The sequence below is a fragment of the Pieris brassicae genome, chromosome 7 (genome assembly GCF_905147105.1).
Source record: "Pieris brassicae chromosome 7, ilPieBrab1.1, whole genome shotgun sequence".
Taxonomy (NCBI): Eukaryota; Metazoa; Arthropoda; class Insecta; order Lepidoptera; family Pieridae; genus Pieris; species Pieris brassicae.
In genome coordinates, this window is record NC_059671.1 from 20,113,022 (window position 1) to 20,136,017 (window position 22,996).

General features: G+C 32.0%; 1 protein-coding gene across 3 annotated transcripts; it reads left to right on the forward strand.

Annotated features, from left to right (window-relative positions):
- Positions 1–267: 267 nt before the first annotated feature.
- On the forward strand, positions 268–21,429 carry LOC123712395 (elongation of very long chain fatty acids protein 7-like). 3 transcript variants are annotated; one of them, XM_045665455.1, is made up of 7 exons: positions 268–328; positions 12,390–12,455; positions 14,483–14,670; positions 15,696–15,773; positions 16,410–16,499; positions 17,396–17,605; positions 18,340–21,429. In XM_045665455.1, the coding sequence occupies exons 2-7, from the start codon at positions 12,401–12,403 to the stop codon at positions 18,682–18,684; spliced, it is 966 nt and encodes a 321-aa protein (XP_045521411.1). In that variant the 5' UTR covers positions 268–328; positions 12,390–12,400; the 3' UTR covers positions 18,685–21,429. The 3 variants fall into 3 exon arrangements, with proteins under 3 accessions (XP_045521411.1, XP_045521410.1, XP_045521412.1); XM_045665454.1 differs by having other exon boundaries at positions 315–415; XM_045665456.1 differs by lacking the exon at positions 268–328 and adding an exon at positions 7,213–7,298.
- Positions 21,430–22,996: the final 1,567 nt, after the last annotated feature.

Sequence of the window (22,996 nt, forward strand, 5' to 3'; positions counted from 1 at the left end):
AAGTTTAATATAATATTAAAAAATACAAGTGTTTCCGAACCGATTGTCCTAACGCTTATATGGCGTAGACTGTTTTGTTTGATTTCTCTCTCAAATATGTTCGAAAAGCAAATCTGCCTATAATACGTTCGTTTAGTTATGAACAAACATTAGTCAACTCGTAAGGAAAGAGATTAGAAGCGATCCTTTCAGTAATTATATTAAAGAATTGGGTTGACTCGAAAACAAACTCGACATCGCGTGCGGTAATTTTACAGGCAGGCTGGTCGATATTGGCGCAGTGCACACCTCTATGTCTGACTGTGCGGTCCTAAGTAGGATTTATAGGGTAAGTTGTATTATATCTTGTAAATTAAGAGCCTTGTAACGAGTGAATTGTGAACAGTGAGCTTTTTTGGAAATCAAAGGCGATAAGGTTAGTAAATTACATAATCATTTAATTTACTGTTTGACGTTGGCTTGACTATTATATAAGGGTTTTCAAATAATTCAAAATAGTGAGCTTTTTAAATGTAAATTGGTTTATTATACTTTTAATATTGGTGTTGTACATGATTATTTATATTATAGCTAGTTGGTAACAACATTTTTCTTCAATAAAGTTTTGTATTATTAAAGAAATTGAAATAATAGACTATTGCACATCGGGAAGCTTTTCTCTAGCTTTGTCTAATTTAAAATAAATGTTAAGAACATATTATGACGGATATAAATATTATGTTGACTATAAAACATAACATTTGTTACGCCATTTTTTTACTTTGAAATAGAATTATTGTGAAATCTCAATTTTTTTAAACAATTGTTAATTGAGCTTTGAAAATTAAATTTCAAAAGCAATTACTTTTTTATTTAATCTAATATAAAATTAAAAAAAAAAAAACGCCTTGAGACATTATTTGCGTTACGTATTGGCAGTCATGATTAGCGAGAAAGATTTTTTTTTTATATAAATAACAACAACCTCCTTTACATGTTTATGGACTAATTTAAAAAAAAAACTGACAGTTATAGATACATTTATCTCAGGTGGTCAGATTCGTTAATTCAATTGATTAGGACTTTTAGTAATAAATATAATTTAACGTATAGAAAGCTTTAAAAGGTCTCAAAATTATATTAATCGTGAATTAGTCATGTTAAGTCTACCATTAAATAATGAACTCTGAATGCAAATGTAAAACATTGAACGTGTTTTAAAAAATCTACTCGTAGCATCTACTATAAGTGATTCGGTTTGGAGGACACAGTGGGCTAATTATATCCGTCCCATGGACAGGACGTGGTACTTCTATTTGTAAAATTAAATTTACTAAATAAAAGATAGGCCTCGTAAGGGGTTTTAAATTATGTATTTCCGGATATTTGTATTGTATGTACTTGCGTCACAAATACATTTTAATAAAGATGCACCTCAATAACAAATAAGTACCAGGTCAATGAAATCGTCGAAACAGTTTGGTGGCTTTTGTTTATGATTTCACGAGTAACCCTAGCGTATAAATAATGTATGACATGTTCTAATTTACGTGTGTATGTAACTGAACTCCTCTTAAACGGCTGGACTGATTTGAATGATTTTTTTTGTATGCGTTTGGGTGGCGCCCTGTTTAGATTCACATATCAGTACTTATTTATCTATACACCAAATAAATATCTGGTATATATATAAATCTTCTGTTCACGTGTTTGGAAGTAAACTCTGAAATGGCTATTTTGATGAAATTGTTTGTGTATTCAGTGGAGTCGATAATTATTACATTATTAGATATTTTTTTGTATGAAAGACGTGTGTCGGATCCCCTAGTACTGTATATTTTTAATCTATGTAAATAACGAGAATAATAAGTAATATTTGTAAACCTGTATTTTTATCACAGAGCAGTGTTGACCTGCGATTTTCATCGCTGAGGTCGTAGGTTCGATTCATGACAGTGCATTTGACTTTCTGTCTAGATGCACATTTTACGCCCGTAAGAGAAAACATCGTGAGGAAACCATCATGCCTTATACCCAGAAGTTGACGACGTGTATCAGGCACAGAAGGTTTATCGCCTTCTTGTCTATGTAGAAAAAAAATGATTGCGAAACAGATACGGAAATCTAGGGCCCAAATCTTGAAAGGCTGCAGCGCCACTGGCTGTTTTATCTGATGCATACTTTAAATTTATCCTAAAATTATCTGTATCTTATATATGTGTTTCAATGTGTGTTTCATGCTTGACGAACGTGTAATTACAATAATTCTAACTATGCATACTAGAAAATAAATAAATGATAATCTAAGGCCACTAATTTCTGTTATTTTTTGCTCTTTGATATCTGCATGACACTGGATTGTTTTTCCTATCGCTAGGTATCTTTGTTCAATCCCGGTATCAATTTGCTAATATTTTTACCTACCGCATTTATTTGAACAAACATAAAACCCCTATTCATAAAAATCGTCAACACAAAAAAAATGTTAAAAATGTTGTTTGTAAATTCGGAAGTTTATTAGATGTATTTTATACCTACTTAAGTTATAAGGTGACACAGCCCTTAATTGAAAAAAATGTGTATTTTACGAGTTGGCATTAAAAATATACCCTTAATTACCCCGCTTTTAACATACCCCTTTTTTAATAAACATTATCTGTACTGTAATCAACTCCCAGTGTTCTAAAAATTTATATGGCTTAATGTTTCTCTGTATACATTACGAGAATATAAGTGCATGCTCCTATTTCACCATGCCTCCTGCTGATGTCATGTGGAACATGGTGTTATGGTTGCAGCTCCTTACAAACGTTGTGTAATACAAAAACTTGGCGATTAAAAAGAGTGGCGGAGAGTTTATTGCCAGTTCTTCTCTTCCGTTCTACGGCCTTGAATTGAGAACTGGCAGTAAATGTAAAATTAGAAGCATGTAATGTATATTTCTTTTTTATTGACGTTCATAAGTGTACAGTGTGTTACCTATATGAATAAATGATTTTTGACTTTGACTTTGATTAATTTAGAACATAATCAGGACATTGTACTAAGTAGTATTTAAACTATTGTCACTAAGCAAACATTTATAGTTCATCCGTTTTATTGTCATACAGATTTCTGTCTTCTTTGTCCTGCCCTGCAAGTCATCTTGTATTTTGCAAGTAACAAGCTTACTTCAAGCCTTCTTAAGACATCCGACGCTTATCTTATCTTGATCGTAGCACGTTCTTTTACTTGCTGACAGCCTCCAAGGTCAGTTTACATTAAATTTCAGCGAGGCACATATTATTTGGTACAATAAGATTTAGTGATTTAGCCTTTTTGATTTGTGCTCATATCGTTCTTCGCGATTTGTATTTGTACCATCCTATCGGAGGAAATTAGTACTGAGGTTCAACAATTGTTGTGCTAATTAGTTATGCTTTTAAATCATAAATAAAATATTAACGAAAGAACGAGAATATTTAAACCAATTTCTTATATTAGATTAGAAGATTCTAATCATATAATAAAATGTTAGTTACGTAATAATTTTATTAAAGATTAACTATTCATTAAGCCTGAGTTCGAATGAGTTTCTCAATGAAACCCTTGTATACAACCATTTTTTATGAATGCGTAACTTTGCCTTTAAAGAAAACTGTGTCTAATATGTATTAAAAAACTAAAAGTAAGAAACAGATTTCACTCGAATAGAATTTTGGAGTTTACCGCATAAAGCTACGTCACTAAGAGTAGGTAATTAGAGAAAATTAGCGCTAATACTTTCATGTTAAAAATTTGCATTTATTGGAGAAGTCTCGACTCAGAATGTTACCCTAAGTACTGGGGAAAATTTATTATTATACCCGTGTCGTTTCAGTATGCGATTAGTAAGAAAACGTTGAACAATTTCGCAAGGTCGCGAACGCTCTAAATTCACTTAGAAAGCAAAGACTGCAATGCGGCAAATCCTTGTTGGAAACAAATTCTGTCATTTTAAATCTATCTTCAACGCCACGCAATTCACTCTGTCTCGTAAACTAGATATATATCATGAAATTCTACATACAGAGCCATGCTAATGGAATTATTAATAATTGTTATATTTATATATTTTCAGCTCGGGATGTATTCGTGTATTGTTTGAGACCGTAACTATGTTATATTTCTGTCTATTTATCAAACAAAACCGTAAAATGTTTATGCAGTCAGATATAAGCAGTCTGGACATTTCATTCATAATACCGGAGAAGTGCCAGATCTACGGCCTTTAATTAAATAAGTTAACTAGAGCGCCTTATTTAGAGCAAGTAAAAACAAATCATTATTTCAGTGAAATATAATAAAACTAAAATTAAATTTATAAATAACTATATAACTTTTTATTTTTATTGTTTTAATTATAGTATATTCTTAAATTTAGAATCTAAATGGTTACCTTCCACAGCACTTGATCAGGTTGGATTCGTTTTAATTTTGTCAGTGTTTACAGTGTAATAGAAAAAGCGAAATCATGTGTGAATCAATTTTGAGCCCTTTTGGAGCATCTTTTGGAGCGCTGATAAAAAACCCTGATTAGCCAGTAGATCAAGCGACCGAAATGGAAAAGAATAGGCCATAGACTCTGAAGAGATCCCAATCATATTCCCAAGCAGGCGCTTGATTGAACTCTCAAGGAAAGCGCAAGCGTAGTCATCCCAGGCAAACCTGGCGTCGTACAGTTGCAGATAAGGCAAAGAGAGTCAGACTTTGAGATAAACTATGAGGCTCAAGACCGAACGCGATAGAGACTCACTTTGCACGCCCTCTGCCCCATCTAGGGGTTACAGGGCAAACGGGTACTACACGCATCTGATATAAAGTGATACCACCCATGGACACTCAATCCCAGAGGCCTCGCAAGTGCGATGCCGGTTAAGAATTCGTATGATCATAATTTGAAGGACCCTGGTTCGGAAATACTTTTGTTATTATCAGACTGAATTCAATTTGCACAGCTGACTCAACGTGGATGAAATAACGGATTGCAGCTAATAATAAAATTTTATTTTATTTCTTAAATTCTTTCTAGGAATATTTTTTAAATATAATAACATAACTGAATTTAATAAAACACGAGATGAAGACGTTCGCGAATTTAAAACACTTATACCTTAGGTTGTAATAAAGTTATTAAAAAAGGACTTCATTAAGATGAATGATCAAGCATTCTCATTGTATGACACTTTAACGATCCTAATATTGGAATATAAACCCCCATTCAACGATATAAAACGCATAATTCATCAACAGTGGGTTGGAATGACCCACGAGATTTTTAGAAAACGTTTTCCTTACAATTTGTCTTTCACTGAAAAGGGAAATATTAATTGCAAACTTCGAAACTATCTGGCAAAAAATTTTTGTTCGTTTCAATTGTTCAACATAAATAAAATAGATATGTCATAAATAACTCTGAGGTTATTTAAAAATAACTTGCACGTGATAGTTCTCATTATTATAGACGCTGGCCTGGATCGCGTGTGTTATGGGAAAATTTAAATACTTGGTGAGCTATCTGTGGTGTTTTATAGACCTAATACATAACATAACAATCCTCTTGAATCACTCTTCAAATCAATGAATGCGCATTACAAAAGATTTAAGCTTTCCTGTTCTTGACCGTTCAACATCGACTCCCCAAGTATAGGTAGACTGTTTTAAAGTTCTTGATATAATTGAATAGATATAGGAGAATCTTTGCAATATACTTGTATATAAATCCGTAAATTTTCCCTAATTAAATAATATAACACTTGAATGTTTTCCCTTTTGGTCTCGTGCCATGTGGCAAATGAAAAAACGGGACGGAAAATTTGTATAATTAGATATATAGTCCGCTATACTAAACATATTTTATGAACATCTCGAAAGATTTTATACTGTTTTACAAGAGTCATTATTTAAGAGGAATGTTTATGAATAATCAAAGAGTATAAAATATAACTCGTCCGTCCATGTTATTCAATTCAAAACTTTTTAGTGCATTTTGGTGAACAATATAACCACGCTTTTCCGTTCTCGTGTATGTCCTCGCGTTTGCGTTTTCGATGTCAACAGCTGGCCATTTATTTTGTAATCTTGACGAATATTTTTTTCATATTATAATTAATCACTATGACCTTTATTAGACAAACGTTAACACACTATCTCACAATGTTCCTGTACTAGTGTATTTTCAAAAACACAAAGTCTTAATGTTAAATGTTTATAGTGAATTGTATTTTAGCTAAAAGATAGATCAATGTAAGGCCACCCTTTTAAAAATTAGCATAATGAAGCTCAACTTTGGGGTCATGCGTTCGAATAATTGTGTATTAACTGTTCGCGCGCTATAAATACTGTATACTCAAAAATCAACGACATTTGTAATTCTAATAAATCAGCGGCCTAGGTATGTAGGTACAACTGATACGCTATGGTGTATTATAATTAGTTTTGACACGGTCATTGTAAATTAATTGCCTTATTTTCAAAGAGAAATCACGCTCAAGCAATCCTTAAGACATCTTGAAATAAACGTGTCAGTATTCTCACAAGTCACGGTTATTTTGAAATCTAAATGAATACAATGGACATTGACCACTACGACCTACAATCCATCACTTGACATACAATTTGTACAGTGTAGGAGCTTGCAACTCCTTTCCTTCAATATATAATAAATAAGAATAATTTTGAAATATCTAGTACGTAATACTAGCCGTCATTGCTAATATATAAAAATGTGTGCGTGCGCGTAAAAATTGAAACTTCTTTGAATGACCTTATTTTTCGAAAAATCATCTACTATATACCTTACAGAAATTGGTTATTTAAAATTAAATTAGCTAAACTTTAACAAAAGGCTTTTATTATCATAGACATGAATACAAATAATACAATTATTTCATTTTACCTTATTACTACTAATATTCATTAATTTTAATAGAATTATTACTATCATTGTTATCGTTATTATATATTTTGTTATTAATGGCTTCGAATCTCTTGAAATCAACCGTGACTGTGACTGCATGTGCATGTGACTGTAATTTTTTTTCCAACGCCAATAAAGAAGTTTTACTTTAAAAAATGTGTTTATTCATTCCTGCAATGCATGTGTAATATTTTAGAACACTTTTAAGTAAAAAATACCTATGTCCAGCTCTTCCATAACAAATAATAGTATTTATATTTCTTTTTTCTATTAAAATTTTCTTTAAACTGTTTACAATACCCGTGAGTGCATGTGAGTGAATGAGTGAGTGTAATGTGTAACTACATGTTATGTCTCAGGAACATCTTCAACTGAGCGTAAGGTGTGTTTCATAAGCCAGTCCTTAAACTGTCTTTTTATCTGCATTATTACGTGTACTAAGTGTTAATAAGACAGTTTTTTTTTTTAAGAAGGAATCTCGCTGTTGGCCTTAAGGGCCTTTACAGCTCAGCTCGGGCTGTTTTGGCGAGCGTAGCTCGGCCAGAATGGCCGTAGCTCGGCCAGAATGGCTAATAAGACAGTACTTAATAAACGATACTAAGAGTGTACTACATTCTTAAAAGGCATATCTAGCTGAGCCCTTTGTAACCAATTAAAAATATATTGTGCAAAGATCATATTTCTGTATTAATGTTTTGGTCCACCGGCACCTGCTACTAAAGACTGTGTATTGTCTTGCCATCTGAATAATTTTTTTTCAAAGCACATTTAATAGTGTAGAAGTATATTCATATTATATGTTCTGTGCCTTTAGCTAACGCTGAATTTATCACATTCTTTTTTTAAACTTATTCTAAAGTCTCATCAAAGCAACACTAATTGGTCAGTTTGCCCAATAGACTTGTATCCAGGTTGTGGCTCAAAACTCTCTACATAAAAATATGTGTGCCATAAATAGTATGTTAAACAGAATATTATAAATTAAATGAAAATACATAATAACATAATCAAAATTGGAAAAGTCTTAAGTCGTACAAGCTGTCTAAATACATCAGTTATAAGTCATACAATTTTTTAAATTGACGGCGTTTTTATCTACATACAGCTTAGTCTAGTGGTGATACTTTAATGAGAAAATTGAGCTTTAAATTGAACAATAATATGATTGCTGATGATCTCAGCATTAACGTTATAAATACGAATCTGTCTGAGTGCTTATTTTCAATGCAGATTACATACAGATTCATTCATACTAGAATACAGATTAAAAATAATAATAATTAATGGAAAACGCAAAATCAGCCATATCGAACTAGCATGTAAATGTCTAATTATGATTAAGGGAAATTAAATTGTAAATTATGTTATTATATATATTGACATATATATTCTACTAGCGGATGCGACAGACGTTGTCCTGTACAAACGTCTTACACACAAAAAACTATCGCTATAAAATCTATAACTAAAATATCGAAGTACCTCCCTCCTGTAACCTTTTTTTTTAATTAAATTATTTTGAGCCAGGGAAGGTCCAGACATATATACATATATGTATAACGTTCATACACCGTTACCCTTATATAAACAAGTGATATTTCTAGATATTATTAAATATGTATAATTAATCTACATGTACAATCTATTACAATCTTAGTTACGATTAAAAGTCATAAGTGATTTAAAATGCCTCGCCTAAATTTTAACGGCAGTCGTCAGTTTAATATTGTCAAATATTTAGAAAAGTACATATACATTTTGACAACTGTACATGGTGTCCCAAAATAGAGCGTCAAGCGATGGTCTAAAGACCTTTAGGAGGTTTTAATTTATTTTTCTGTTTTTGGTGAATTTCCGCTTTTAAGGTGATTTACGAAATATATATAATTTTCGTAATAAATAAAAACACAACTACTTATAGCCAGATCTTCGACTATTTTATCCCTATTACTGTCTAACAGTAGAAAGCTGTTGATGGCAAATAAATTGCTTCAAATATATAATAGGGCCTTCTAAGTAACAAATGATGTTACAGTTATACGTAGTACCTGCTCTTATAATACATTACTAGGTTGGTACATAATCCGTAGCATTTCTAACATTTGGCAGTTTTGCGACAAGAATTGGGTAGCCAACAGCTAGCAAACCAAATGTGTGCAATAACAAAGATTGGTCTATAAACGGTGTTCTAATAAAATATAATATTTTGGGGACGTCCTCATGTATGTATGTGTGCGTGTTTGTGAGAGGATAGGTATGACTATCAATAAACTGTTTAATGTATATAGTTTTTGTATTATGAAATTTAAAAAATAAATATTTATACTGGATGCAAAATCTTTTTATGGAGGCGTCCCGAGAAAAGTTTTTTTTTGTTAACCAAGGAAAGAGAAGAATGTCGCCACCCAAAAGAAAATCACTGGGTAGTCAAGGTGTCCACGAAGGAGATTGTGTAATAAATATTGGTCCAGAAGGGTGCGTATATGTTGTAAAGATAGGGTATGTACCTAAAGCTATATCAGGAATAAAACAATCCGTTAGTTTTGAGCTTATAGCGTCAGACGCGGCGAGCTAGCTATATTTTATTATATGTATTATTATTCATCTTATTGATTTTGGCCTCAGATTGCATTTAATTTATTAATATGGATTTTAAGATAAGTAAGTGTCGTCATCGATTTTGAGGACTGAGACATGCCAGTTTACTCTTTGTTACCACTATCATAATAGTGACAGCTCAGATAAAATAAAATTTTGTTATCAGGGGTTGGAACACTAGACGTACACATTTTTCTTTTTCGGTCACCTCAACAAAGAGGATACTAAATTCTTCGGTCTATTTACTTTGCTGAAATCGAGATTTTTTTCCAGTTCAAACGAACTTTTTATATACAGAATGTGGAGTAATTTATAAATAATATTACTGTAGATAGAGATAGGAAAAATTTGTTTTATATTTAATAAAAGTGTTTCGGTTTTTGATATATATACACATTTAAAAAAAACAAAAACTTACACCTTTATTTTAGTACCAGGACTCCAAATAAAGTATTTTTTGTTTTTGATGTGTTTTGGGATAGTATTCCTAGATAGATTCTGGAACGTACACTTTGGTACGCAAGCATGTTCTTTAAACAAAGATCTAACTCAAATTTCATGTTTTGCTTATTTTTTTAAGTTCATCCTACCGTGGAGTACTAAAAGACATGGACGCCTCAGAGCCCAATTAAGAAAAGCCTGTTTAATTGTTATGACGAAATGGTATCATACACTGTATTTCCAGCAGCCAAAATAGCTAGGGACTAAACCGTTTTCTTTTCTCAATCATAAAAATGATTTACACCATTATTTGAAATTCACTGACAGTATGCATGAGTAACATAGGCTATAATTATTTCCAAAATATCAAATATTATCCAGTCGTGAGAAGCTGGGACGGGCTAGTAAGAGTCTATTCGATTATACACAAACAGTGAGATTTTTATCTTACTATCAATGCTTAGGATAATCTCGGATTACTTTAATGGCTTCCACTGCAATGACACGTTTTATAGATCACGCCTCTTACAGACCACTCACACTCTAGGACTTTAAAAAATTAAAGAAAATTTAAGATTTATATTATATATCTTTTAAATAATTGATTGCTTCGGTGTGCTAAAAGCGTCCTTTTTATCCAGGGATACTTTTATACTGCACTTCCAAGTTTCCAATTTAAGTTTTGAGAGCTTGAAATTGAAATAAAAAAAATATGGTTAAAAATTAATAAAAAACAAATAAGTTTGGTCCCTGTGGCGGTGTACCTTTAACGCTGGCGTCATTTCCTCGCTGTATTGTTGTAATTATTCGTTGAACGACGAAAGCACCAGCTCTGGGATCACCGGTACTATCTACCAGGCGCCAACTTAAATCTTTAATTAGCGCCTGTGCACTCCTCAAGAGTCTCTACTCGAAAGGGAACAAAATAGAAGTTGGAGGGTAAATTTACATTCGATTGTTATGATTACTAATAAACGTTATTTGAAAACAAAAAATGTTTATTTTTATACAAAACAGAATCAATTCTACCCACGCAAATTATGATCCCTGGTCTTTAAGTCGATAACATAAACGAAATGAAACTTGAAAATTCACTAAAGCCGTCATTCAATATTGCGTTTAAAATTATGACATAAAATATATTTAGAGCACCATATGACCTGAATAGCGCCGAAGCCAATGAAATCCATACAAATTGAATTCCGCGAGAAACATACTAACATGGATTCACAACGTTAATCTAATATAGGCCAATAATTATTGTGTTGATTTTTCCATTTTTCTCTCGGATTATAATTTACTTGATAGCCTTTTATCGGCTTTTATTGAATTATATTTAAACATTACAAATTTATTAGTAATCTTACAATCAACATACATATTATAAAATAAAACACTCATAAAGCACACAACAATAATAAAGCACAGACAGTGCCTGGAACGGTTCTGCGAAGAAATTCTTAAATATTTAAAGGAGGCAAACAAAACCGAAAGAGCGGGTCTCGCGAGGAATTGCGCCCAGGCTCGCCCATGAATATTGTAAATAAAAATATTACCGATGCAGCCGGGGCGTATTTCGCGACGCCTGCCATTCGCGAACTAGTAGAATTAATTAAATGTATATTGTTTTTATTTTTGGAAAAAATGTGGTATAAAAAGTCCCTGGACAATATGGCAGGGTTTATCTATTAAAAAAAAAAAACACTCAGACAAACGGTATATATGGAACAGAAAACATAAGTAAGTACATTAATACACTAAAAACATGATTGATGACAAAAACTGAAATTTAACACTAAACAAACGACAATTAATACCTAATATGTCAAAAAAAATTGCTTAACAAAGTCAAAGTCTTCAAATAATAATCTTCCCGCCTCTTCAAATATTTCCTGACATCCTCTTTGGTGACGTGGAAAGACGATATCCTCATAATTAGTGTCATAAATATATCTAACTAAAACCCGAAACATTGGCGATTTATAATTTGCAAAAAAGTTAATCTATTTTGATATCGAACTGTATTAACTTAACTCCAACACTAACACTATATAATGCTTCCTATCTCATTTTCTCCCATGTTATATTTAATGAATTTCTGTATCTGTCTCTATTTGCTGTCGCTTTTTCGTTTCATCGACATTCAAATCCCAACGATGCTAAAGTTTTCACTTCAAAAAACGTACATATAAAAATTACTTCAATTTCTGTCATATCTTCAACTTCATATCTACTTTTATCTGGCAGCTCGAAAGTTCTTTTTCTAGGAAAATATTTTTAATTTGATATAAAACCTTTTTAGTAATTTCTTCACAAACAAACTGGCCGAAAATAATGCCAGTGGGAGAAAAATAAAAATGTCAGTCTGAAAATATAATAATTTGTTGTTGAATAATTAATTTAGTGATATAGTAATTAATTTCATTATTTTCAGAAAACTTGAAGATGAACTTCATAGGGAAGATTGATAGATACCTGGACTCACTAAAAGTTGGAAAAAGTAAGTGTCTATTTTTCTTTAAAATAATTTTGTCTGTTATCTGAGAACTGTGTATGAGTTCGTAAATCTATGTCTAATAAATATTGGATATTATAGGAAACCAGAATGTTAAATTACAATTTATGAGTGTGGTAAAAACAAAAGGGCTTATATTGGCTATTATTAACTAATATATATGCAACTTAACTAATGTTAGGTTACATAACTCGCGGCTACATGTTTTTATGCAATTTAGTAACAACGATTCAAGGAATTTTTGGGTTTCCAACTAGGTCTATAGTGAACATGTAAAATGACTCAAGTAAACAATAATTCCTTATCAATATGCCGCGGCTATAATTAATATAAAAAAACAATATTTTTCTTTTACATTATCATGCAATTACCAGAAGCATTAAATCACAGTTCATCAACTTCCATGATCTTTGACATTTATAATTAAATAGGAAACAGTAATTCACTTGTTACAGAACAATAGAAGGAAAAATAGACGGTCGGTAGTTATTTAATTAAAAGAGCTTTTAATTTTTTAAATACCTAAACGATCTTCTTAATACGTTGATATAGCTCCCATTCCCTGCTAACTCACCCAGCTTAATAGTTACCATCTTCCTATTTGTTAAGCGTATGAGGGTAACTTTATAAAAATTCACTAAATTGTATAAGATTTTTATATTAAAATCTGGACACACAAAATAAAACGCGATGCTGTAAATAAATATTATTTTTTACTGAATCGAACCCAGCTAAACTGATATTGTACAGCGTAGGGGTCCCTATGTAAAGCATATATTTATTCTGCTCGGCGGACTTTAGGAAAATATTAACAAAAATCTTATATTTCGATAAAGACACACACTAGGCTTATATTAAAGCATTGTGCTTTTATAAAAACATATTTAAATTCTATAATATAATAAATTTTAGGGTGCACACGGGCTCATTTGATGTTAAGTGATACCGCTGCCCATAGACACATTGCATTGCAGACGCAAGGCGTTGCCGACCTATTAACAATTATTGTTTAAAGGCTGAATTGGAGGTTCGGAAATACTTCAGTGTTCAGTTGGTTTGCTAATTGTAGCATTAAAAACTCACGTTCAAGGCATTGTCAGTTAAGTCTGGGGTTTACACAAAAACCTGACAGCCCCGTCACGCAAATGAACGCAAGGAAAAGGTGAAAGTTTAAAAATTGAACACGCAGTGACGCGTTGTTCCCTCTTTGAACTTCTCCGTACCTAATAAAGTATGGAACCATAGGCATGAGTCATTAGGATCACCACCTTGGTAGGCTTAAAGGTCGTAGGAGAAACCGCAACATAGTTAAAGCAATATCAGCTATTTAAACGCTTCAATTAGTTTTAAACATATTATGGGACAGAGATCTGTGTTAATACATTGATGATAAAAGAAATTATGTATTCAGTGCTTTATCAAGGGGTAAAAAGTTTTTAAAAGCTTATTAATGTGTTATAGTGTTTCACAAGTGTTATGTGATTAACATATATTATAATTGTATATACAAGGGAGTAAAACTCAAATGTGTTGCAAAAACTTAAGAAACAATATTTAGAGTTTGTTATTTCAGTTGAAAATTATTTTAATTATTTTTATCCTTTTTCTTTTATACTGAATCCAAAATTTACTCACAACAAAAGCTTTGTATTCATATTAAAATGACTAACACATACATAGACAATAAAAACTAGCTCTTTTCCACAGGCTAATAAACAAAATTATGTAAACCTCTGTAAAAACAAAATAGATAATTAATAATTTAATTTAATTGCCCTCTTTTTCCTGTAATTATGTCAACTGTATTATATTACTGTTTGCAACGTTAAAGAAAATAATAAATAAATGTTTGTATGGTTATATTCTTGGAAATATTTTTTAATTAAATAATTTAAATATAATCGTAAGAAAAGGCTGTGGATTATTAATCTGTTTCATAAAAAAAACATTGTCTATACAATCTGTCATCAATTTGATTACATAAATATTAAAATCGAATACTTGTTTTTCAGGTACACTTGTAGACTCATGGTTTATGATGTCCAGTCCAATGCCAATCTTGGCAGTGGTCGTATCATACCTGTTCTTCCTCAAAATTGGAACTCGACTTATGAAAAACCGCACTCCATTGCAACTGACCACGATAGTCAGCTACTATAACGCTGGTCAAGTAGTACTTGCCACTGTACTATGTATTAAGGTAAGAATATATGTTATATTACGTACTTATAATGTCTTAAATTTGTGATTCTGATGGGCCCAATTATATAAAGAAAACTGCAATAAAATCCCTACGTCTTATACCAGAAATATGCGCCACACAAATAAAAAAAGAAAGATGGTAAATGATCTGTGCGAAGACTGTTATTCAAACAACTTTGTGAATACAAATTATAAAATATTTTTACTCAGCTCTTTATATTCGCCTCCTGAACGTGACTTAGCGGCAGGGGCAGATTCAGCCCCAACTCTCAGGAGTGCCTGTCCTCCACTACTTACAATAGCGATCCCTACCAATATATATAATACAAAACGTATGCCATTCCGGAGCAGACCTTTCAATATGTGCAACTTTAAGGTTGTGCGAAACAAAGTCTGTTTGAAGTCAAAGCAAACGAATACGTATACAGTGCGGGATTATCACATATAAATTTCTAAGGCTGTAAAGTTATTGCCGCCCTTGCCTATTACAATTGTCATGTCCTAGATTATTTTTACAACGTAACAATTTCGTTGAAATTGCACGTTAAATAGTTTTTGGCTTTGATTTTAGAGCACAAAATTTTACACACACCATTCAGTTGGCAGCCTCCAACCAGTTGTAGGACTGACATGTATAGGATGGGGAGCAAGAGGGAGGAGAAATACATTTTCTTTTTAATCATAAAATATGAGCTGAGGGCGCTGAGGTCGTTTACTGAGCGGCAAACTAGTTGTTTAAACTAGAATATGGAAATTTTCTACAACGAATGTAGTGACCGAAAGTTAGAGGGGGAGAATGTCATGGACTAAATTTGTTGTAAACTTCTATCTGTAAAACATCAGCAAACGACAAAAATCTTTTTGAACTCTATGAGGTAGCAAAAATCAGCGGTTGCTAAATTTGCCGCACAAAAAATGTGCCGCCCTGGGCTCTAGCGTACTCAGCCTGCTGGTAAATCCACAACTGTACGTACAAATCGCACTGATAAAGATTAAACCTAGCATATAATTTTACCATTGCAGGTGTTCAAGCTGAACCTTTTTAAAGATGGCATTGTGTATGCAGGGTGTCGCTATCCATCGAATACTCAAAATCCTTTGGTGAGTTGTTTTTTAAAATGATAACTTTATACAAACATTTTTATCACGCACTGTGTAAAACTGTTCAATGAACTATTTAAGAAGAATTTCCACTAAAGATTCATAGTCGATATTTAGCGTGTAATTTAATGTTTAAAGAACTTATTCTCATTATAAAATTGTATTTTATTTACATGAGAAACATTATGTATATACGAGCAAGATACACGTCCTAATTTCAGTCTAGTAGATTCACTCTGACATGTATTTTTAATGCCCCTTTGAATTTGTTAAACACTTAATTTAGCGCTTTCGACTTTGAATGTTACCGTAAGGCTGCTACAAGAAAGCTACTAATTCTAATTTGACGTGGGAGTTTATTTTTCTGGTCCGTTGCACCGGTCTTCTAAAACAGATCATGCATTTAAAATAAAATACCACGATTTATAGTAACTAACGGTAAACATAACAATATTTTTTTTAATTAATCCTCATTAATTATTTAAAACATTCACTCAAAAGATGCACTCACAATATATATGTATAATTGTGTTCCAAAAATAGGCCTCCTCCTCTTGTAAACATAGAGAAACATTGATTTTTCTTATTTAGATCTCGGCGATAGTACTCGCGTAATAAATACACATTTTGTTTCAGCTTCTGGACTTGGGCTGGTGGTATTTCTTCGCTAAATTCACAGAACTTTTGGACACCGTTTTCTTCGTTTTGAGGAAGAAAGACAAACAGGTGATTCTTTTTACCTTTTCCTATTTTTGAGTTGGAAACATTTTTAATAGGATCAGTCAGAGAATATCTCTTCTCTTAGAAGTCTCTCTTAGAAATCTCTTCTCTCTTCTCTACAGAAAAGATTATTAATAGAGCCAGATTACCACGTAATTTCAGTAGTGCAAAGATTATTCAATTACTTATTAGTTCATTGCCCTTGTTATCATGAATCCTGACCCAAATCTGCATAAAAGCTCGCCTGTCTATCATATGCCGACATCGAATTGCATCTCATTTTGGCCGCACAATGCGCAGGGGATGATGAGAACTTGAAATAACTGAGCGTTATTGGTAACACAGAAGGCAAATATCATTAATACACTGACGTGAAAGCTGGACAAAAACAGATTTTCCGCCTCAGATGTTTCTTTGCCGGCTGAAGAGAGAGATTCATGAAACAAAGACATAATTAACACTGATATTAGTTGCTGCTGAAACAACTACGCTTGCTGGCGAAGTTTAGTAAATGAATCTTAACTTCCTAAAAACAATATTCCCTTACTTTTTTTACCACCCACAATAATTAGTTTTCTTGATTTTGTAAAAATAAACCTCAATATTCGTCGTACGCGAGTGTTAAAAGCATGTAAAATCCAGTCGTTCACATGTGATACCTATAATGAAATTTAAATTTTTATTTTTATATAGGTATTTTTTCCTTTCGTAAATGTATGAAGCTTTTTGTATGTATTATGTATTCCATCTTGGCTATATCTTTAGTACAAATAAATAAATAAAGATTTCATGATTACAATTTACGAAATTCCCAAATGGCAGTACATGTACTATTTTTTTATATTTTAATTAAGATTCATTGTACCTATACAATAATAATTTGATTTCGGTTTCCCCAACAGGTGACATTCCTCCATGTATACCACCACGTTGTGATGGCTCTCTATTCTTGGAGCTATCTCAAATTCGCTGCGGGAGGTGAAGGAGCCGTCTTGGCACTTCTCAACTCGGCTGTCCACATCGTCATGTATTCATACTATTTCCTATCTGGTTTGGGTCCGAAGTTCCAGAAGTATCTGTGGTGGAAGAAATATGTGACCAAAATGCAACTGGTAAGTTTAAATTTTGCTTTGGGGGTTTTTCACAGCCATAGTTCGTTTAAGGGTTTGAATCGAGATGCACAAAGTGTAATAGTCATTAATGTTGACGTAATTCTAAGTTTTGACTGTACAAGCCCTTTTGTTGATATAAATAGAAAAATTCATTTTACATTTCACATTTAGCAGAATTTAATGCCGCTGATGTTTTTATAAAATTAGTTTGCTACGGCAAATTATAGGTGGCGCCATTTGTTTCATAAATTGAAAACTTAGATGGATAATAACAAGCCTTTATAAATCTTATTTACGTATAATTTACAAAAATAAATAAATATATAATTTAAATAATCGAAGCGGCAACCGATCGATGAAAGCCTCCATCTATTTCCACATTATAATTTTTTTTTGCCGACAACCAATTTTTGTCAGCTAGTCTTTCACACTCGTAAACCCATTGCTCTTGTGCTGTGTCCTAGAGTAGATAAATAATATAAAATACTACAGATGTTACTCTTAATAAATACAAAAATTCTTTCAAATGGCGCCTATTTATCTATTCCTATTTATCGTAAAAACCGCAGACTACAAGGTTGGCAATACATTTCTTCCTAATTATTTAGTAAAATGGTGACGAATTAGCCCATGGTACACTACCATTATTCCTTTGTTTAATCAATTATCAAGTTATATTTGGGATTAAAACGAACAATATACTATATTCTTTAAGATTTCGATTTGAATTTCAGAGCCAGTTCGTCTTAATGCTTGTGTATTGCATCTGGACATACTTTTCACCACAATGTCAATACGCGGCCGGATTCACTTACTTCATATCTTTCAACGTCATTGTCTTTTTGCTGCTTTTCGTCAATTTTTACTCAAAAAGTTATAAGAAAGATGCAAAGGAAAGCATTCAAAATGGCCACAACAAAATGAATGGTCATAATAAAATTAAAAATACAAAGATGGCTATTAATGGTACAAAGGTGCTTTATGATAAGTTTGGAGTAAAATCTGATAATGGTGTAACAAGAAGATCAGTAAAGGAGTCGAGCGGACCAGATTTTAACTTTAGGAACTTTGAAAAATGATGTGTCAGTAACGAATAATGGTGGTTATTGTTGGTCGTCACTAGATGACGCTGTTTAGGAATGCGATACAAAGTATCACAGCAGTTCAATTTGGCAGCGACGTGATCTTTTTAACTTAAAAGAATGATAACATTAATTAATATAGTATTAAAATTTAAACTATGTATCTCACTCGCACCCTTTAAAGCACTAAATTTTAAGATATTCCATTCCATTAGCTTTCAGTAGTGTTAGAATCCATAACTGAGATCAGCGCCATCTAGTGGTGCCAACATGAACTTCCTGAATCTTCTGAGACTGATGATTGTGATTTAAATGGCTTTGTTGAAATCAGAGGGTTTGTATTTAAGTTCAATGTAAATATAGATATGGTTGCCTTTCGCAGTTAAAGATTAGATAAGTACAAGTAAGTAAATGCCTGTTTGAAAAAACAATATTATAAGTAAAGAGTAGAAAATAATGGTAAATACATATCGTTTCGATTGTATCTAATTTTCAATGGACTAATAGAATGAAACATTTTAGACAATAATTTCTAAGTTGTAATGTGTGCTTAACTTTTTTTTAAGGTAGGTACGAATAATGTATGGTCCAGAAAGAATTTATTATGTTAGTTTTTAAGACTGGAAGAGCAATTTTGCTATAAGCCACCTTTGCTAATCAGTTTATATGTATTTTGCCAATTAAAATAGGTTTAAAATACAAATTTAGTTCATTAAAATTAATGTAATATAAATTGCCTGCGTAGTAACGTAACGTTTGGTTGGACACACATGACAATTTTGACAATTGACATTGAATTGGAACAAAAAAGGCGGGCTCTGTAGGTTATCCATTGCTTTACTTTTTATCACGAAGTAGACTATACGTGATAGTGAAAAAGAGCGCGAAGGTCTTTGGTCGAAAAGCTTAAGCCTGGCCACATTAAAAGGAAAGATGTCAAATGTCAATGATTTCGGTCATAATATTGATATTGCACCTCCGATTCTTATGATATTTATCAAAATAAACTACAATCTGACTATGAGGATTCCGGCCAAAATATATTTTTAAATAAGTAGCTATGTTGCAATTAATTAGGTATATCATTGCACATACTGTTTAGTTGAACTAGAAATTTGTATATAAAATGCTTAATAGGGGTTCTATTATAACATTTTAATATGGACAAACTATAGTACATTAGCGCCCTCTATATAAGACGAATAAGTTTTGTACTTTCGTCTCTTTCTTACTTAGGTGCTATTTGTAACTATGGTTACAATGTTTCTTTCGCGAATAGATTTTTACGATAATACTACTACATGGCATACTAGTACGCACTGTATTAGAAGTTTTTAGGCCGAGTTTAAACTACACTGATTTTTTTACAAAGAAAAATCATCACGTAAATATATAGCCAATATAAGAAACAGAAAACTTAAGGGAAATGAATATGTTTAAGGGACTCATAACTAGTACAGCCTTACCGACATGAACTTTTTAACTTGTTACAAAATCCTACATTTATTTTCGACTTGTACTTGCGTAAATATGCTTTTTGTTATATTACGTAAAGAATTTAGTATTTTAATATCAGAATCGGAAATAAATATTCAGAATATATAATCTGCATCCAAGAAAAAAATTCTTTGTAAACAATAAACCCTTTCCGTCAAATTAATAAACAAGTATTCTTAGCATAGACCCAAATAACAACGTCATACACTTTTGTCTGTGGTTGTTAAAATAAATCATTTAAGTCATGTATCAATCTACGACCGCATCGCATTTTTTTTCTGTAATAATGATTGCCTTTTCAATCATTGTACCTAGTTGGTCGGGCTGTACAAAGTTAGTATCAAGCATAGTAATTTTTTTGCAAAAAATCGTTGTATGTAATATTGTTAGTATATATTATACGTCTCCGAAAAACTCCAGAATATATTTGAATATACTGCGTAGCAGATAGTTTTTGTTTTCTGGGTTGAGATTAGCTTTAAGTTTGCTTTGTAATTTTTCGTAAACTTAACGAATGCGCTTTTGAAGCTCAGCTTTTTGAATTAATAATGATTTTAACGACAAATCTTCCGATTAAATATATAACTTCTTAACTAAACTAATTCTTAAAGAACGACTTCACGGGTTAGATTTACGTTCCCTTTGGCGCTAAGTTTCCCTTATGCTAAATATTTTTTTGACGCACGGGAGTAATACTTAGCATCATCTCTTGCCTTTCACACTAATCGTGGTCAGATTTTTTGATTACCCATTAGGCTTCTATGTCACAAATTTTAGTGCATTAACTTTCTATTGAATTAAAAATAGTCTTCACACACGCTTATAATAAATATTTAATTGGGTCAGTCAATACAATGAACAACATTGTATTACTATAATGGACATTCGTAATTCCGAAATCATTTTTGATTTTTGTACCGCAGGATTCCAAATATCAGCGATGTGCATATTGAGATAATTATTTTATTACTGTCTAGCTTCAAAAGCGCATTTTGCCACGACGTTATTTATTCCGGAAGGTGCTAATACAGTAGACCTTGCATTCAAAATGCTTCAAATCCTTGTAGATCTTCTGCAATAGGTTAACTTGGAGTTTATAAAAAGTAGTACAAAATTATACGAATCGATATATGCCAGTGAGAAGAAACGCTTTATATATAAATGTAAATCGCACAATAAATTTATATTAGTGAAATAATTTAGATAAGGTACGCTGAGGGCTCTGTCTTCCCGACATCTGAGTTTTCTGCGAAATAAATATTATTATTGAATTTTGTGTTTTATTATATCCGGTGCATTTTGCCCTTAGATTGTTGAACTGATTCTGATGTTTTTTAGACTTAAGCCTGCTCTGTCTGAGGCATGCAATTATTTTTGGGGGTATGCCGGATTCCTCAATAACTTCTATATTTAATGGATGATAAATACGTGTCGCAGCTAGCTAGCTTAGCCGTTCAACCAACAGTCTTCAACCAACCTCTTAACTAAACGCCGGCTCTTAACTAAAGTGCTGTTTAACATGCGGTCTGAAAGATATTCAGCCAGTTTATCAAACAGCTAAGCAAATGGCTTGTATCGATGACGTTTCATTACTTGGAGCCTACCATGAGCTCTTATTGCGAGTCTATGGACAACCTACTACAGATGCATTGCTTATTCATGCTGTGACGTCGAAACAATTAACCCGGTTGAGTTTCCATGACCTTAGCGTTAATCAGAATTCGTTCATTTGTATGAAAATTTGTACCATGACTTCCCTTCTGAACCAAAGTACGACTGTTTTGCCTTCAAGCTATACGTACAGAATGAGCGATTCTAAAAAGTTACTTTCTGTACCACTTTTTTTGTATCGAAATGTCAAACTGATACTTAAGAAAATATAACATTCAATATTTTAATTTATAAACTAGTTTATAAATTAAAAATATAAGGATGTGCTATGTTTAATATAGGAAAAACTTTATAATTTTCATATTTCGGATATTGAAGAGTTTTGTTGAATTTTCGAAGTGTGATAATGAAGTAACTATTAAAATTCGACGAATATAAAAAAAAAACGACAATCCCCTTCTATCCACTTCGAATATATCGAAGCACCAGAAAACTATACGTTTAAAATATATCAAAACTAACTGCCCCCGCGAACTTCGTTTCTCCTAAATGTGGTTTTAGTTAGCCTTAATATCGTGACACGAATGAATAATTTCACTGTATTATCGTCACTATAATTTGAATTCTATTTACACTTCGGTCTAAGTAACACTTGGTTGGCTATGCTAACACTAAAAATTAAAATAGTAGAAATAATTGAATTTCACGGTATTTCGTTTACTACAAAATAAATTTAATTTATACTTTAGCCTCAATAACACGAGGTAATCATGATATTGAATTGTAGCTTATATGACACGTTTGTCGGTTTACCATAGCAGTGCCATCTATTGATTACTTACTGAATCCAGTCGAAAAGTATCGACATCTGTTAGAATCTTTTGGAGTTAACAGATAATTGTGACTGTCAATTAATTATAGACAAATAATTTGCAATAAAATAAAATTGCCACTATAATTAAAGATCTAAGCTATCCTATCTCTTAAGTTGGACCAGACTGCTCACGGTCTGCCAATTTAATTTAAAATCGTTTAAGTAGTTTAAGAGTACATCGCGGACAAACACCGTGACAGGAGATTTATATATATTAAGATAATAGTTTTAATTCAATAATTATACCTATATACATACTTAAAAAATAACAGCGTTATTTTTAATATTTTTTACATTATTATATCGTATGTCGAATCAAGCTTGACA